At 40.3% G+C, this 19,309-nt stretch overlaps 1 protein-coding gene across 1 annotated transcript in view; it reads right to left on the bottom strand.

Moving 5' to 3' along the window:
* Positions 1 to 1,392: 1,392 nt before the first annotated feature.
* The window catches only part of DNAH5 (dynein axonemal heavy chain 5), a 158,205-nt gene continuing 140,288 nt past the window's right edge, over positions 1,393 to 19,309 (bottom strand). Inside the window, exons 71-79 of the mRNA XM_075417108.1 lie at positions 17,869 to 18,114; positions 16,175 to 16,394; positions 15,276 to 15,481; positions 14,256 to 14,459; positions 13,449 to 13,664; positions 10,648 to 10,860; positions 9,759 to 9,911; positions 4,292 to 4,523; positions 1,393 to 2,021 (exon numbers count right to left, since the gene is read on the bottom strand). Coding sequence (XP_075273223.1) covers positions 1,870 to 2,021; positions 4,292 to 4,523; positions 9,759 to 9,911; positions 10,648 to 10,860; positions 13,449 to 13,664; positions 14,256 to 14,459; positions 15,276 to 15,481; positions 16,175 to 16,394; positions 17,869 to 18,114 — 1,842 coding nt within the window. The 3' untranslated portion in view covers positions 1,393 to 1,869. The remainder of the gene's footprint in view (positions 2,022 to 4,291; positions 4,524 to 9,758; positions 9,912 to 10,647; positions 10,861 to 13,448; positions 13,665 to 14,255; positions 14,460 to 15,275; positions 15,482 to 16,174; positions 16,395 to 17,868; positions 18,115 to 19,309) is intronic.

A 19,309-nucleotide genomic window follows, 5' to 3' on the forward strand; every position in this document is an offset into this window, starting at 1 on the left:
ACCCTCATAGGAAAAATCACACTCTGAGAAAAAAGGTGCACAGTTCACTCACTGAGAATTACCATGGGGTTTGACATCTCCACTGTGTCTACAGCAATAATGGTACAAGAAAACCACTCTTTGCAAGGTGGCATTTCATGTGTATGTGACTTGAAAATTCTCAGTGTGAATGACTTGCACAAGGACAAAATATGTGCATCTCCTTCAGAGAGGAAGGTCTTGGTGAAAGACACAAGTCCACAACAACTTAGAATGCCAATGAGCATCTGGAGGATCTCCTGGAAGTTTGAGCATGTTGCTCCAAAGTCCAATAAAGAACAATTCAACACTCCCATCTTACATTTATTTATGGCCATTTCTAAATTTAAAACATTTCCTAAAGGAGATTTTCATACATTTCATTTGTTTCACTGAGTTATTTAAAAGAAAAAAGAACAAAAAAAAGAAAAAAGAATAATTCCAAGATGGAAAGACAATGGCAAGACCTCTACAACTAGAGTTTCAAACAGAATCAATATTCCACCTAAGTTTCATAGCTGGTTTTACCGTAGAAATGAATACTGAAGACTCCAGTAAAATACAAAGACAATTATCCTATCATCTAACAAATATTTTTTATTTCTTTAAATATTAGCTTTAGGCAATAGATATATTTAGCATGTTTATTAATAAACTAATTAATGCACCCTCCAAATTCCATGTATTGATTTGGCATGAAATTGAAAACAGTTTCTCCATTGCAACATTTATGTATGACAGATGCACCAGAAGTAATGGTTCTTTCTGCTTTCTATTCTGCAGCACCTGTTATTGTGAATGACTAGTGGACCACCAAGGCACAGGACCTATTGGACTCAGCAACAAAAGTACGCTGGCTTTTTGATGATTAAATAAGTGTGCTTGACGTGTGAAGCTGATAGTGTTTAACTAAAGGGAGCTGCTAACAGTTCTCTCTCAAGATAGACTCGTACACGAAAAGTTTCCTATCTAGCTCAGACACCAAAAAGACTGCAGCACATAAGTAAAAAAGGAGAAAGGGAGAAAAAAAAAAAACCAATATATAATCACAACATTGCAAAATTAGAGCAGAAGCAAAGCTAAAATTGATGTCATAAAACTAATAACTTTGATGAAGGTTGACTCAAATCTGGTGTAGCAGCACATGAAAAAAATATCCAAGCATTCTTATGGAACTATTTTCTTCCTATCCATTACATACTTATAAATCATGAACCAGATAGTAAGGAATTCTGGCAGCTGTCAAATGCTTGTTTTTCTACATAACACAATGAAATTTTTCTCCAAATGGTGAAATAGGTGTGACATTTTTCCAATCTCACATTCCTTATTTAGACAGCAAGCAAACTAGAAACTATCAGCTAGGAGGTAAATCTCAGAACATCATCTTGAGGAATATTAACTAATATGAATGAGCAACTAGGCTTAGCTTTCCGCAGACATACATCCCCCAAAAAAAAATCTTTGTATTTAGCTACTTGAAGGTAAGCCCCAATACAAGGATATTCACCACTGAAGAGTAACGATGTTCAAGTCAATCTTTATTCAAGGTAAAAATAAGCACACGATAGTGAGATAGGAACACTAAATATTTGTCATGATTTGTCAAGATATGAAAGGAAGTACTTCTATCTATTTACCAAACATAAGATCACTCTAAGACTCCGCATTTATAAGCCTATTGTAGAGGTTTATTGAGAATCATTTTCTAAAAATACCATAATGGAATCTATGCCCTAGAAAAAAATGCTTTTAGAAGTGATCCATTGTAGTTAACTATGTTACTATATATACTATTGATGTTTACACTTAAAAACAGAAAAGAACTCTTAGAAACCTTTTTCTTTAACATTACTTGACATCACACAGAAGTGCTACCCCACGCAACACCCAGTGCTCTGGAGGCTGAAGGGTTCTAAGATCCACAGCCGCAATGTAATTCATATCTGTTCGAATGGTCTTTTTGTAGACTGGACATGAATACAGACGTGGATCTTTCACAGCTGAAAAGACAGAAGAGACATAAAAAGCAATGAGGGACTGGGCATAAGGCAAATGTAAAATTGAATAGAAGTTCAATAGTGCATAGCTCTCCATCACCACCAAAGAAAACTTACTCAATTCTCACACTGTTTGCTACTGTGTTATTGCCAGCTGAAGGCCACATATAGCCTGAAATTCCTGTAGGTTTAAGGTTTAATATCAGCACCTAGGAACTGGATGTAGCAAGAAATGTAAATGGACACTCTAGCATGATTAGTGTTATTATTAGTTCAGTCTGCCCACTGAACATTACTTGCTATCAATATATTATTAATGTGTCAAAAGTAACAATGCCCTATTTTAAACAAGCTGTTTTGAAATGCATTTAGAATTTCAGAGTATGAATTGTCAACTACTTCACTGCAGAATTAGAACAGTAGTGTAGTCGCATTTAATACTTCAGTGTTCATTATTTAGCATCTTGTCTGCTTTCGCAGTGATCATGCCTCTTATAAGAAGATTAGCTATACAAAATCCTGGCAAAATACCATGTAAGCAGGCTTTGCTTTTGGAGGTGGAATGCTTTTCAACAGAAGTTTCCAATTTTACTTTCAACAGTGGTCAGCTCTGTTCTGTTTTATAACTCTATTCAACAGCATTTCCTATTTTATACACAAAAAACCCCCAACATTAAGCTAAATTATACATTTTCACAAAACAGCACTATTAAGTTTCCTTTCCATTCTTCCAGTCCTTTTCTGCCTCAGAGACAAAACATCTTCCATCACCTCACTTTCCCTCTTTACTAGGATATGTATTGACAATGGAAGACTGAATGCAAGCATATTTGTCAGAGGAGGCATAGAACAGCTCATCTGTAATGGGTTTTAAAAGTCATTAACACTATTAAGACCAGAAGGTAGAGATCTATCTGAATACTAGAAAAAGAAGTGCCTGTTATCAATTACCAAGGAAGGCTGAAAACTCATTTTGTACGGAAGACTGGGAAGTCTCCCCTGTTGAAAAAGATTCAGTATGCATACAACCAATAGCTACAGCCTCATGAAATCCCTAAAGCCTAAAAGACTTCCATGCAGTTGAATAAAAAGTTACTGTCTTGGTTTGGCCTGGATAAATGTCAGGTGCCCACCAAAACTGCTCTCTCACTCCCCCTCCTCAGCTGGACAGGGGAGAGAAAACATGATGAAAAGCTCAAAGGTCGAGACAAGACAGGGAGAGATCACTCACCAATTACTGTCACTGAACTTGGGGAGAAAAGCGAGTTTAATTCATCACCAATCAAAACAGAGTGGGAAAATAAGAAATAAAAACAGATCTTAAAACACCTTCCCCCCACCCCTCCCTTCTTCCCGGGCTCAGCTTCACTCCTGTTTCTCTCCCTCCTCCCCCCTGAGTGGCACAGGGGGATGGGGAATGGGGGTTACAGTCAGTTCATCACACATTGTCTCTGCTGCTGCTTGTCCCTCAGGGGGGAGACTCGTCACTCTCTTCCCCTGCTCCAGCGTTAAGGTTCCTCTCACAGGAGACAGTTCTCCACAAACTTCTCCAACGTGAGTCCTTCCCATGGGCTGCCACTCTTCACAAACTGCCCCAGCTTGGGTCCTTCCCATGGGGTGCAGTCCTTCAGGAACAGGCTGCTCCAGCGTGGATCCCCCACGGGGTCACAAGCCCTGCCAGCAAACCTGCTCCGGCGTGGGTTCCTCTCTCCACGGGTCTGCAGGTCCTGGCAGAAGCCTGCTCCAGCACAGGCTCCCAGGCTCCTTCAGGCATCCACCTGCTCCAGGGTGGGGTCCATTCTATGGGCTACAGGTGGATATCTGCTCCATCATGGACCTCCATGGACTGCAGGGGGACAGCCTGCCTCACCATGGTCTTCATCACAAGTTTCAAGGGAAGGCTCTCTACTCCGACATTTCAGGTACCTCCTCCCCCCTCCTTCTTCACTGACCTTGGTGTCTGCAGGGTTGTTTCTCTCACATGGTCTCACTCCTCTCTCTAACTGCCATTTCACTGCAGAGTTCTTTTCTTCCCTTTCTTAAATACGTTATCACAGAGGCGCTACCACCGTCGCTGACTGAATTGGCCTCGGCCAGTGGCGGGTCTGTCTTAGAGCCAGCTAGCACTGGCTTTATCAGGCATGGGGGATGCTTCTCTCAGAAGCCACCCCTATAGCCCCCCCTCCCCCCGCTACCAAAACCTTGCCATGTAAACCCATAACAGTTACATTGAGTTCTATCAAAATAACACCCTTTAAAATACAGCTACTTACTGTTATTCTCTGCATATATCCTTATAACCGGCATCATCTCAGAGAGCACCTTGGGCTTAGACTCAGTTAGTCTCATGTTTCTTCTGTCCCAACCAGCTCCTTCCAAATACAGTCCATACACATAGACACCTTCCAAAGGAGGGCTTGTGATATCATCCTTCATCCATTTAGTGACCTCATTGCACAGCACTACACTGTCAAGAGCCCATCCTTTGTTAGCCCTTGTTATTTCCTGTCCAAAACAGATAAAAGTATGGACATTACATCTTCACATGTGCACAGAGCCTTTTTTCCCAAGCATTTATTAGAAACATATTTGTATGGTCATAACCTATCCTCTTCAATACAAAAACTTCACTTTTTATGATATCCATGTTTACAGCAGTTTGACTCCTCTCTAAGCTAGTGATGGCATGGTTCTACAAGAAAGCTTTCTGTACTTTATCCATTGTATTTCATTTTCAGTCCTTCTATTATATACAATATCTTAAGACCATAACAAGTAACGCAACCACTGAATGCCAATGGTAACTCGCTCTTGCACACACAAAAATTTCACAGCTTACATGACATGAGAAAATATTAACTGCATGTGCTAAGTAAAACAGTTCCAATGACAAAAGCAAAATGCATAATTGGCTGCATATTTTCCGGGGTTTCCTTCCTTTTGCTGTACCTATACTCTTCATTAACTCTATTCTTAATAATGAGTAAGAGCTCACTCAACTCTAAATCTAAATAAAAAGACTGCAAAAAACCCAGAGAACACTTGAAGACAGACCTATTTAAGATTCAACATATACTTCAAATTTAGTCAGTTAGTTAGTGCACTAGACAACACTCCTTTATGCTGCCCAATCTCTTACTTTCCCATGCCATAAATTTATGCCAGACCTAAGTTTTATCCCGATCTGGTAAAAGTTTTCCAAGATCCTTGTTTGAAGTAATTGGAATTCATATTTATCCCATACGGCTGTTAATTAGCGGCTTTAAAAGAACAGGAGAGTTATAGTTCAGCGCTCATTCTGGCTCTGCATCTTTCCCATTTTCATTTGTTCCACCACATAGCAAAGCCCAGAAAGTAACTTTGGTTTTCACTTGGGACATTAGCTAGTTGTGTAACCACCTTCTCTTTTTAGCGAACACGAAAAGTTCTGTAGATTCCAACTGTTTCAGATCCTGCCACTAAACCCTTTCCATGAGCTTGGGTCCAAACGAAACTCCCAGTTTAGGACTGTTTATTCAAAAGAAATATCTTATTTATATTATTCCAAGGCTATATGCCTGCAATTTCAGTAGAAGTACGTCACCAATTAGAACTTCAGATAGACAGATGAAGATTACACTACCCAGACCTCAGAGCAAGAGGGGAGATTTTCCCTCTCTGCAAATTGTTCTCTCCTCCAAAAGGTAGCTTTTTTCTGAGGTCCCATTGGATTCTTACTTGAGTATTCTTACCAATTTTACAAATTCCAGATAATTATTGTCTCTTATGTGTCCCTTTATGCCGACCAACGCACGTATTTATTGCCTCCTTTTAAAGTAAAAAGTAATTCCCTTGCCAAATGCAAGCAGCATGTTGAGCAACCAACACAATCAGCAACTTGACAGAAATACATACATTAACAAATATACCAAACTTCATACTTAGCACACCCGAATAAGGAAATTCTTTCCCACTTCATGAAGAGAGACTGAATCAGCTACTGAACTGAAGAAGTGTAATTTAAGACTAATTCTGAATAGCTATTCTAGCCGAGTAACTGCTGAACACAGACCAAAAGGGATGGGGGAAAAAAGGAAAATAAATTTAAGTGCTTAACAACTTTCAGAGATATCTCAATGGTAACATCAGACATTACTTCTCCAGTCTACCTTAATAATGTTGTAAGGTAGCCCATACATACATGGGGCTCAGTCAAAATAGGAAATGTATTTTAAAATATTAGAATTATAGAATGATTTGCGTTGGAAGGGACTTTTAGACATCATCTAGCCCAACCCCCCTGCAGTGAGCAGGGACATCTTTAATCAGAGGTTGCTCAGAGACCCTTCCACAGAATCACAGAATGTTCGGGGTTGCAGGGGACCTCTGTGAGTCATCTAGTCCAACTCCCCTCCCGAAGCAGGGTCACCTACAGCAAGCTGCACAGGACCGCGTCCAGGCAGGTCTTGAATATCTCCAGAGAACGGGACTCCACAACCTCCCTGGGCAGCCTGTTCCAGTGCTCCGTCACCCTCAGAGGGAAGTTCTTCCTCATGTTCAGACAGAACTTCCCATGCTTCAGTTTGTGCCCATTGCCCCTTGTCCTGTCGCTGGGCACCACTGAAAAGAGTTTGGCCCCATCCTCCTGACACCCACCCTTGAGATATTTGTAAGCATTTATTAGGTCTCCCCGCAGCCTTCTCTTCTTCAGGCAGTGTAGAGGGGGAGGAGAACCTCCCTCGACCTGCTGGCCACACTCCTCCTAATGCACCCCAGGATGCCATTGGCTTTCTTGGCAGCCAGGGCACACTGCTGACTCATGGTTAACCTGTCGTCCACCAGGACACCCAGGTCCCTCTCCACAGAGCTGCTCTCCAGCAGGTCCACCCCAAGCCTGTACTGGTGCATGGGCTTATTCCTCCTCAGATGCAGGACCCTGCACTTGCCCATGTTGAACCTCATCAGGTTCCTCTCTGCCCAACTTTCCAGCCTGTTCAGGTCATGCTGAATGGCAGCACAGCCTGCCGGTGTACCTACTACTCCTCCCAGTTTCGTGTCATCAGCAAACTTGCTGAGGGTACATTCTAGCTCTTCATCCAGGTCATTGATGAAGAATTTGAACAAGAGTGGGCCCAGTACTGACCCCTGGGGGACACCACTAGTTACCGGCCTCCAACTAGACTCAGCGCCGCTGATGACAACCCTCTGAGTTCTGCCATTCAGCCAGTTCTCAATCCACCTCACCGACCACTCATCCAGCCCACACTTCCTCAGCTTCCCTAGGAGGATGTTATGGGAGACACTGGCGAAAGCCTTGCTGAAGTCGAGGTAGACAACATCCACGGCTCTCTCCTCATCTACCCAGCCAGTCATGCCATCACAGAAAGCTATCAGATTGGTCAGGCATGATTTCCCCTTGGTGAAGCCATGCTGACTACTCCTGATAACCTTCTTTTCTTCCACTTGCTTGATGATGGCCTCCAGGATAAGCTGCTCCATCACCTTTCCCGGGATGGAGGTGAGGCTGACCGGCCTGTAGTTCCCTGGGTCCTCCTTCCTGCCCTTTTTGAAGATTGGAGTGACATTGGCCTTTCTCCAGTCCTCAGGCACCTCTCCTGTCTTCCAGGACCTCCCAAAGATGATGGAGAGTGGCTCAGCAATGACATCCACCAGCTCCCTCAGCACTCGTGGGTGCATTCCATCAGGGCCCATGGATTTTTGGGCATCCAGATTGCCTAAGTGATCCCTCACGCAGTCCTCCTCAACCAAGGGAAAGTCATCCTTCCTGTGGGCTGCTTCTCTTACCTCCCCGGCCTGGGATTCCTGAGGGCCTGCCTTGGCACTGAAGACTGAAGCAAAGAAGGCATTCAGTAGCTCTGCCTTCTCCGCATCCTCCGTCACCAGGACACCCGCCTCATTCAGCAGTGGCCCCACATTGTCCCTAGCCTTCCTTTTGCTACTGATGTAGTTGAAGAAGCCTTCTTGTTGTTTTTGACATCCCTTGCCAGATTCAATTCCAGGTGGGCCTTGGCCTTCCTCATTGCATCCCTGCACGCTCTGACCACGTTCCTGTACTCTTCCCAAGTGGCCTGTCCCTCTTTCCACATTCCATGGACCTTTCCCTTCCACCTGATCTCCTCTAGAAGCTCCTTGTTCAACCATGAAGGTCTCCTGCCTCCTTTGCTAGATTACTTTCTCAGGGGGATGCACCGCTCCTGGGCATGGAGGAAGTGACATTTAAAGAGCGACCAGCACTCTTGGACTCCCCTGCCCTGGCCCACGGGATTCCTCCCAGTAGCTCCTTGAAGAGGCCAAAGTTAGCTCTCCTGAGGTCCAAGGTTTTGATCTTGCTTATCACCCTGCTTCCTCCATGCAGGATCCTGAACTCCACCATTTCATAGTCACTGCAGCCAAGTCTACCTCCAACCTTCACATCCTCTACCAGTCCCTCCTTGTTTGTTAATACAAGGTCCAGCAGAGCGCCTTTCCTTGTTGGTTCCTCCATCACTTGCATCAGAAAGTTATCATCGATGCTCTGTAGGAACCTCCTGGATTGCACCTGCCTAGCTGTATGGTCTTCCCAGCTGATGTCAGGGTGGTTGAAGTCCCCCATGAGAACCAGGGCCTGGGACTGTGAGGCTGCTTGCAGCTGCCTGTAGAAGGCCTTATCAACCTCCTCCTCCTGGTCAGGTGGCCTGTAGTACACACCCACCGTAATGTCACCCTTACGAGCCTGTCCCTTAATTCTAACCCATAAGCTCTCAACTCGTTCCTCATTTGCCCCCAGGCCGAGCTCAATGCATTCCAGTTGCTCCTTCACATATAGAGCAACTCCACCACCTCTCCTTGTTGGCCTGTCTTTCCTAAAGAGTCTTTAGTCATCCATGACAGCATGCCAGTCATGCGAGTTGTCCCACCACTTTTCTGTGATGGCGACCAAGTCGTAGCCATCCTGCTGTACAATGGCTTCCAGCTCCTTCTGTTTATTGCCCATGCTACGTGCGTTGGTATAGACACACTTGAGCTGGGCTGTCAATCTCATCCCTGACCCTGACACGCCAAGCCTGGGCTCATCCCTAGTGAGCTGGGCTATGACCCCTTCCCCCTTCGAACCTAGTTTAAAGCCCTCTCAATGAGCCCCACCAGCTTGTGGCCAAGAATCCTTTTTCCCCTAACCTTTTTCCAACCTGACCTTGAATGTTTCCAGGGATGGGGGCCTCCACTACCCCTCCGGGCAACCCATTCCAGTATATCACCACCCTTACTGTAAAAAAATTTCTTCCTTATATCTACTCTGAATCTACCCTCATTCAGTTTCAAGCCATTACTCGTTGCCCTGTCACAACATGCCCTGCTAATATGATTGTCTCCATCTTTTCTGTAGGCCCCCTTCAGGTACTGAAGGGCTGCTACAAGGTCTCCCCAGAGCCTTCTCTTCTGCAGGCTAAACAACCCCAACTCTCTCAGCCTGTCCTCATAGGAGAGGTGCTCCATCCCTCTGATCATTTCTGTTGCCCTCCTCTGGACCTGCTCCAACAGGTTCATGTCCTTCTTGTGCTGGTTAGTGGTTGACATACTGAAAAAGTATGTGCAGAGGAAGAATGCCTTACTTAGGAAACGTTAGACAGCTATGCAGTCACATATTTTCCTTTCAGACATGACAGAGCCAGGCGTATAACTCAGGCTTCAACACACAATATATATTTTTTAAAAAAAAGTATATTAAAGAATAAGCAGAGCAAGACTTTAAACACAATTTACCTGCCTCACTGCAGTTAAAAATCCTTGAGGATTAAAAAATCCTGTCATCCAGAAGCAATTTGGTCGGCTTTCAAAAATCCAGCTGTAAAACTGATGGTTTCTTTCTAGAAGCTCAGTAAACCAGAAACCAAGTGTACTAGAAGCCCAAGATGCCTAAAGAGAGCAAACAGCATGTTCATTTTGTTATTTTATTCAGTAGTTTTAAATCACTATATTCCCATCAAGAAAAGGTAATTCCTCACAAGGTACTAAACAACACAATATTAGCAAAGCGTATCTAAAGCTCATTATTCACGTCTTAACTTTTAAGCTGATAGATAAGTGTTGCATCCCACTGAAACCTGAAGCAAATTCTTGCTCTGTTGAAACTCATCCCTACCATTTCATTTAGACATGCTTAAAGCTTCCTATAGTAATTGTCCATTTTATGACATTTTTGCAAAATTCAATATATGTGTAAACTAGGGATAAATATTGTATACACGTCTTTCTAAAGCCAAGGCCAATGCATAGAGATAACAGGATTTCTGCCAAAATGATTCTGCTTCCTCTGAAAAAAACTAAGGAAAATTGCACTTGGGCTATGTGAAGTAGTGTGGGTGCTATCTTTTAAAATCCATCGTCACTATCACATTTTAAATTATTCTCTTTATCTAGCTTTTTATCCTGCCAATATGCAACAGGCTGTTAAAATGGGAAATACCTGAATCTCCCACACTCATTCCTATTTTTATAAATGAAAGAGGGTTTGTTTTGACTGTGTTTAGCCCAAAATCTACTCCAGCAGTTGCACAGTCCTGGTTAACACTTGTGTTTGGAAAAAAAAGTATTTACTGTATGTCTAGCAGTTTAGCCTAGCTCTACAGGAATAATGGTGATGTACACCTACTTTTTTCCAGCTAGCAGGAATCCTTCCATCATACATGCAGTCTAAAGCATCCCTCAGATTTTCACTCATAACTATTGTCCCATCAATGGCAAGTTTTACATCAGTCAGAGTGCTTCTCACTAAGGAAATAACTCTCTGCATTTGTTCAATCTCCTGTCGCAAAAATATGTTCATAGGCAGAAAAGGTCCCATGTTCTTTAATTTCTCTTTTACCTGTAGGTAGAAAACCAAAGATCCTTCAACAGAAGTAAAAAGCAAAGGTGGCTTTATGTCAAGGTTAGGGCCCCATACAATTATTAAGACATAATACTTCTATTCAGGAAGTTAAATGGTCAGTTTGGCATCTTTCTTGAATCCTGCACAAGACAGAAATACAGGATTTGTTCCAAGAGAAATCTATGATGCTGAGACTGGTTACGTCTTCAGTCTAACTCATGAATTACTCTGTGTATCATTCTATGAGCTAATGTTATTTAAACAGCGTGTAGGCCATACTCCATTTCAAGCATTCCAGCTTTAATTCCAACAGACAGTTCCCAAGGTTCACTTTGCGTAAACCAATCAAAAGTGATTGCCCCAGTTGCTTTGCCTCAGCATAATAGCACTATTTATCAGCAATGCTTGGAAATTATCACAATGCCTGGTAGTCTTGTATTCTGATAAAACTTGCTGATACATTTTTAATCAAAAATTTGAAGCTAACAAATTAACACCAACTGTATGAACATAACTAGAAATTTTGTAGTCAATATGGTCCTATTGCGAAATACGTAAAAAAATTACATATAACAGGTACTGAATCCTATACAGGGTAACAGTCCTGTACTTAGTAATATTCATTCCCTTTCTAAGTTTGTCAGTATTTTGCTACACAAAAAGGAAACTCCATAGTTTTCACTATGTGAAAAAGTTTAGTGATCCACATTCACTTTCATTAATACAAACTAAATTTCAATTTGTCATTTTTTATCAAAACTGATCTGTTCAAAAAGAGCTCTTGTAAATTTAAAAAGGCTAATTGTACCTATACAATGACACTATATATTATGTGTGTCTTTATTAAGCCACATATCTATCACTGGAGATGGCGAATAGAATCTGAAGACAGTTGGATTAAGAACTACCAGGAGATTTAGCCCATCACTAAAGCAGTACCCTTTTAAGAAACTCAAAAAATTGCAATCCTTTGCAGATCTCAGAAACCTGATTCTGCCTTTCAGAAACTCATAAAGCTCAGGTTTCTAGAAAGACAGTAGGTCAGAAACATCATCAAGTGCAATCTTTTGGAAGACTGCTAGATAAAATATCTGAATTTTAAATACTGATTAACTCATCTGTTCAGATAAAATGTATTGTTGTAATTATGCCATCTGAGGGAAGGAAGATTCCATAATACAAAATGGGCTACAGAAAACATAAACCAAGAGATGTAAGACATGGATACTTGAAAAGAGTCTTTACTCATGAGCATACCCCACATAAAGGAAAATTTATTACTGTAAAAACAGAAAAAAGGGAGTTAGATTGTACAAGTCTCCTTGCTCCTTCTCATCGCTCAGCGACCTGGCAGGAGAAATTTGGCATTCATAAGCCACCTAGCCTTGTATCAGGTCCTCATGCCAAGTTCCATTAAATAGTAAGTAAAATGGCAGAAGACTAAGGATAAGAGATTCAACTCTCCTGAAGGAGGAGATGGCAGGCCAGTCATGTAATTAATAAAACATCTTACTGCGTACATAAGCACGGTGGCTACTTTGGGAATCTGTACAAACATGGGTGTGGACTTCTTTCTGATGAAACAATGGGGTGATTCACAGCCATTTCATAACAAAAGTGTTGTAAATTCTTTATTATGGACATAACTAATCTTACTTGTTTTTAAGTTTTGGCAAATAAAATGAAATGCAAAAGTTCTGCATCCCTTGACCAAGGAAATATAGGAACCTTAACTATTTTACAGGCATTTTCCTCTAATTTACTTGAAGTTCATAACCAGCGTCACCTGGAAAGAGCTATAATGTCAGTATCCTAAAATTCTAGGGCCCTAAAGGACAATTAAGAACTATGGAAAGACCCATAAACAACACAAATTGTCCAAACACTCAAACTCTTGTCTCCAGGATGGGGACAGAGAATAAAGTTGATTGGAGTGTCTATATATGTAGTTATCAGTAAATGTTTTCTAACTGTAAGCAAACCCTATCACCTTGAAAGTAATTCCATCTTCCACATAAACAGAAGTTGCTCTTTCAGAAAACAAATGGCTGCAAGGCAGTAGGTGCCCATTACCATTACATAAGCTATTTTGTTTTAATATAGATTTTGAGATACTAACACTAGACTTCAATCAATGAAAGCTATCATTTGACAAGCTTTTCAGCATTCTCTTCACTGAAGAAGAAAGCAACCTAAAAATATCTTCATGATCTAAGCTGAATTCCAAAGTAATACATATGCTAAAGCTGTAATATTTTTAGAAGCACGACTACATTTGCAACATGACCTCAGTTCTCTACAATGTCAACAACCTTAGTTAAAAGCTGATGGTCCTACCTCCCCCCTAGTGCAAATGACAGCTTCATCATTAAGTGGTTTAATATTTTGAAAAAGCTCTTACAAAAGCACTTCAGTGCACATCTAGTGACTTCATTATAAATGTTAAGAGTCTTCTTTAAAATTTATTTTTGAAGTATTGCCTGTAGGAATGAACTCAGACATGCTTTTAGAAAAATTAATACTTTTTTTTTATCCACACAAAGCAAGATGGAGCAAATGTTTTTGACAGAATTTCATTAACTCACTTCAAATGGTGCATAATCAGCAGGAAGCTTTTCCAGCATATCATCAGCCAGTCTGGCTACAACTGCCTCTCGGGTTTCACCTCCTCCACCAGAGCTATCTTTAGGCTGAATACTGAGGATGATGTCCCATACGTCTTTGGAAAGTTTACTTTGGTAAGTGATATCTGCATTGGGGTGCAAACCAAACACCTCTGGTGTGTCATAAGCAGGAAGACTCTACATAGTAAAATATCAAAAGAGCACAAGTGGAGATGGATTTATAAGCTAATTATCAAAAAAACCCACCACACACAACAAAACCATATAACAAACCTCAAAAAAAACCCTTACATTGTAAAATAAGAGGTTAGATGTCTTCAAACAGTTCTAGGGCAAATAACTTGCTGTGATCATGTTACAGCCCAAATCACACCAAGGTTAACAACAAATTCAGTTTTAACCTCTATATGCTATTTTAATAGTCAGCTTGTAGTTTCATATATCAACACTTTTTATTTCTGTAATGTTGTACCCAATGTCTGGACTCCATTCTTTGCCCTGTTTAATAACTGCATGCCTTCATGTATGTCCTTCCAGCAAATCACATGAAAAAGAAAAGATCTCTGTCATGACAATGATAACATTGATGACAACAATTAATTGTCACCAATAGATACGCAAACTCTTAGAAGCAATAAGGAATCTGTGAATAAAAGACAAAATATAGGTACTCAAGAAAAGTCAAAATATGGGGACTTGGGAACTTGCAAGAAACAAGTAAATTGCTTTTTTTTGTGTGTGTGTGTTGAAAAGCTTTCATTTACCAACCTGTATGTACTGCAGGTATTGATCCACCACAGTGCATTTCGGTATGCCGTATCCTTTGTAGAAGCTGAATTCCTGACTGAACATATTTTCACTGAACCAAAACTTTACAAAGGTGTTCATGAGCCTTTTGTCATAGTCATCCGTCACACGGCCACCATACTGGATCTCACCTATCATATAACAAACAGTACTCCAGGAGATTCCCTAAAACCAAATAGAAAACACTGACTTTTAGCTAATACTCTTCTCATCTATTTACATCTCCCTTGGTCAGAACAGCTGATATACCAAGTGCTGCATCTCTGTCCCTCTTGGAAGTAAGTAACTTTCTTACTACTCTTTTTTCCTTTAACTCTGCATTCCCAGAACACCTTCAAGGATTTCTCAAAATTGAATTCACTGACAACTAATTCAAGATGGTATTCTGGCATCTGAGCAAGAGGGATACAGCTAAATTCTAATTATGCTTTCAGCTTCACTTAAAACGCCAATCACAAAGTGATGTGCCACAGACTTCTGTGTGACAACTGACCACACAAAAGTGAGGAATGCAAAAGAAATTCTTACACAGTCATTTAAAGCCACTTTCAATTTCTTTATGCTGCCAAGATAGGTTGGAGGAGCCAAATCTTATTATTTTTACTCAAAACAGATTTAAACAAAATAATATTTTTTAAAAAGTGATCTATTTTTAACTATCTAACTTAATGAGCATTGAAAAGAAGGTCTTTACTTCTAAGGTTTATATTTCAGAAGTTTTTGGGGAAGATGGCTAGGAGGGTTACTTTTTTTTTAATGTACAGGTTAATATAGAAATTTAACATGCACAGGATTAAAAGTCTAATTGAAGACTGGGGGTATACAGACACGTATGCCTGCAATGTTGAACGTTTGTGAGAGAAACAAAAGAATAATTTAAAATCTTGTTTGTGTTTCAGTTACTGGGAACCATGTATATACATTCCACTACAAGAAAGATCCATCACCACAATACACCTTCCCCACAAAAACATTAATTACCTTCTTGGCATCCATGCCATCCAAGTGGTTTTGAATGAACTGCACAGTAGCATTGAAATCAGCTTGATTAAACTCATAGGGTATATTCCAACCCAGAGATCCAAACTTGCGTCTTTCTTGAACTGTAGAGTGTAGAAAGGCTACAGCATACAACATTGGTTTCCATTGTGCCATGTCACTGACATCTAGTAAATCCTGGCTGACACCTATTGATTGTAAGTGGGCTTTATAAAAAACACAGTAATAGTATTCTTCAAAACTACTTCAAATCAGTTAAAGCATCAGTCCTAGAGATAGTCAGTTGGCTTTTTGCCTCTCTCTAGAGAAAATTATTGTCCTACAAAGTGTTCTGCGACAGAGACAGTTTACAGCACGTTGTTAAGTTGCTCAAAGTGTAAACTTCAGGGAAAAAAAAAACCTCCACAATTTACTAATAGCTGAATTCACATTAAGTTGCTTTTTTGCACAGACTTTGGCCTTTATTTTATGCAATGTAAATGGCACTTAATAGTTAACAAAGATTAGCATGTCACTTTTGTGCCAAAAGACACAAGAAGATTAAAAACTTCAACACTCTGAACTATTACAACTGAGACATTTGAGAAAAAAATAAGCATTTCCTGTTTTGCTGTCCAATTAGTTCCGGCAACTGAGCTTCAGCTGATCTTCTCTTGCTTTTAATTTTCACAATTTCTAGCTCAAACCAAGGATCAAGACATGTTCTGGCATCATTGCGATTACTTCCTCACACTAACTCACACCTATTATCAGTGGCTACGATATGGCCACATGATAACACCAGAGAGTCCAAAAATGAGCATAAAATTAAATTCACATTAAATAAATTTAATTTAAATTTAATTAAATTAACATTAAATCATTACCACTCCAGCACTCACCACTATATGTTCTCTTTAGTCCAGCTCTGAGCCCTTGTGGTGGTTCATTGGTAAACTTAATAGACATTTGAAGAAGGGTGATGGGGAACTGTTTGTGAATGTCAGTTGTCATCCACAGTCGAAAGCTTTCATGGACAGTCTCTGTCTCTATTACGGTGTCCATCAACTCATCCAAAAAGTCAAGTCCAAGGTGGCAGTTTTGCAGAAGTGCCCAACCTCCCTAGTTTAAAACAACAGAATATAAAGTTATCAACATTATTTACAAACTGAAATCATTAAAATCATTCTTTGTTTGTGCTGTAGGTTAGGAACAAAGCCAACACATCTAAGCTACAGCAAAATATAGCACGTTTAAGTGCTTATCAGAGCTGTTAAAAGAAGAAGTCCTCCACAGTCAGTTTTGCACCACTTGTTCCCAAAAACAAAACCAAGGCTTTAATCATTTGATTTCATGTACATTTTGCATACAGAGACCAATATCCATAGTAATGGTACACATGCAATTAACAAAATATTTTTTTCTCCCAAAGAAATCTCATGTGAGCTAAACTGTGGGTTGTTCCTTCTGGAGGCATTGTTAGCTTGTTTGGTTTCATCAGCACTTTTAAAATATATCTGGACATGACTAGAGTGCTGATAAACACTGATAAATCTTGACTTATATAAGGGAGCTCAGAAGCAGCTCCACAGAGCAAGCTGCTAAACCTTGTTCCTCACAAGGGTCACAGGGTTGTAAAATAATCAAATATACATACTTAATTAACCTATTGCTTTCAATCAATAGCTATCAAGCTTTCTCATATGAATTACCATACTTCATAGAGACATCTCACATACCTCTTCATTAGGAGGTTATGTGAAACAGTGAGAGAAAGTAACTGCATTTCTCTTAACTAAACAAAATGAGCTCTGCTGCCCTATCTTTTGAATTAGTTTCTTCTCATCTAATCTGCTAACTAGGTCTTAATGTGAAGTCATCAAATGAGAATCTGAGTCAACAGTCAGAGGAAAACTGGTTATACAGACAGGGAACAAGCTCATATCACAGAAGCACAAGAAGTTCAATCTGTTCACATCAGCAGGCATAGCAGTACTACCACCTGATGGGCAAAGCACGCTAAATTGGAACATCTCAGCTGTTCTTTCTCATCCAGGAAATTTTATTCTTTAATTCTTGCATGTTTCACTTGTTAAATGCCTGTGCTATAAGATTGTCCATCCCAATTCAAAATCCAGACTACAGCAATACAAAATACTCTGCTCTACAGCCTTGTTTTTCTCAAAGTTATGTAACTATCAATAGTATATTTTTAATTAATCTTTATTTAACAAAATATGTTTGCATTACTAAAAGTACAAAACTGAGAAAAATGTTGTGAAATGCTTTCTGAAGAATATTTAATTATTTATGCCATCCAAACAATCATTTCAGCTATGTTTATCAGTCAACTACCTACAACAAAAACTCAATTTTATAAGAAAAACATTGCGTCTGCACAGTGTCACAAAACTTGTTATGGATAATTAAATGATTGTGAAAAGACAGTCCTATTGCTTAGGACATTTATTTATACAAATAAATATAGGTTCTTTCTTCAGCATTAGCTACCCACCAAATAACTTTATTTCATGACAGGATTGTCATTTCTAAGCATTTAACACATACAAAAAACATTCCGATCTTTGTCTCTTACATAAGCCATTGTCTGCTGTAGAAGTTTACGAGCATGGATTTCTTGCCCCTGGCCCATGGAAACACAACGTGTCTCTGTCTTAAGTCTTTTTCCCAAAGCAATAATTGAGTCTGTAGGATCAGAGCCCATGGAAAGAAAGCATATGAGAGGAGTATGTGGATCTGACTCTTCCCATGTCTTCTCCAAGTCCAAGATGACTCCCTCTGCGTATTTCTCTCCCATAGTGTCAATGATGTATTTTCTTGCCTATATTAAAAAGGGTAAATTTAAGCTGTGACAGGACCATTTAATACTGTTTTCTTCCCAGTGTAAATTCAACCATTAAATAAACTGAAGAGCAAAGCCTCCTATAAATTTGCATCAGAAATACAGATACGTAATATATTTATTTTTACACATTAATATATCATACTGGTTTTGAAGGTGTTATTTGTTACAGCCTTATAAGTCCAGTTAAAACTTAAAAAATAATTATTCTATTACATGTATGTGCATGCATTATTATATATGATACCTATAATCACAGTATAAGAGCAATAATAACCTTACTAAAGCTTTAGAAAGGGTTTTAAGACGGTATCTCTATAAGATATGCCAGAGACTGAAAGAGTTAATATGTGTCAACGCCTCAAACATTGTGCTAAAATAGTTGCCTCAGCTCTGGGGCAGCCCTTCAAAGGGCTGTCCTGAGCAGGCGGGGACAGGCGGGATGACGCCCACCCGCAGTGGGGGGTCTGCCCAGCAGCCGAAGACTGCAACAAGGTAAGACAGGACAGGTCTCTGCATCTCTGATGTGCCTTACCCAAATATGGACAGAGATGATATAAAGTTAATTTGAGGAAGGGGCTTGAGACCCCCTAAGAGACCCATCGAGACGTCCCCCCCGCCACCTGCACAGCAGATCACAGACTTTCTAGAAGAATTGCCATATGTCGCCAAGAGGTGCAACTAAGGGCAGAGACAGAGTGATAACAGACACAAGTGCAAAGAGCCTGGTGGGGGCCTGCCACCAGAGGATGCCATGCCTGTTGTCATCATTGCGGGATCCTAGGGTGGTGAAACACCTTTTTTGTTGCCCCTCTTTCTTCTCTTTTTTTTACTCTCCCTCTTATAGACATTTTTGATAAGAACCCAAGTTGACAGTTGGACTAGATGACCCACAGAGTTCCCTTCCAACCCCTAACATTCTGTGATTCTGTGTGATTCCATGTTTTCCAAGCTACCTCTGTTATAAATAAAATCCTTAAAATGATCATTTGCTGTAGTTTCCCCTTAATTTAGCCCAAGGGGATTCACAGAACCTGAGTCACTTCCCAACCACCACCACCTTAGGCAGGATGCGACAAGATAGCATAACTCTTAACCTTAAAATCTAGCTGTCCTTTCCAAATTCTAAAGAAGAAAGGAGGAAAGGACGGAAGACACGCTTTAAAGATGTTAG

This window comes from Opisthocomus hoazin, chromosome 3, assembly GCF_030867145.1.
Source record: "Opisthocomus hoazin isolate bOpiHoa1 chromosome 3, bOpiHoa1.hap1, whole genome shotgun sequence".
In the NCBI taxonomy this organism is placed as follows: domain Eukaryota; kingdom Metazoa; phylum Chordata; class Aves; order Opisthocomiformes; family Opisthocomidae; genus Opisthocomus; species Opisthocomus hoazin.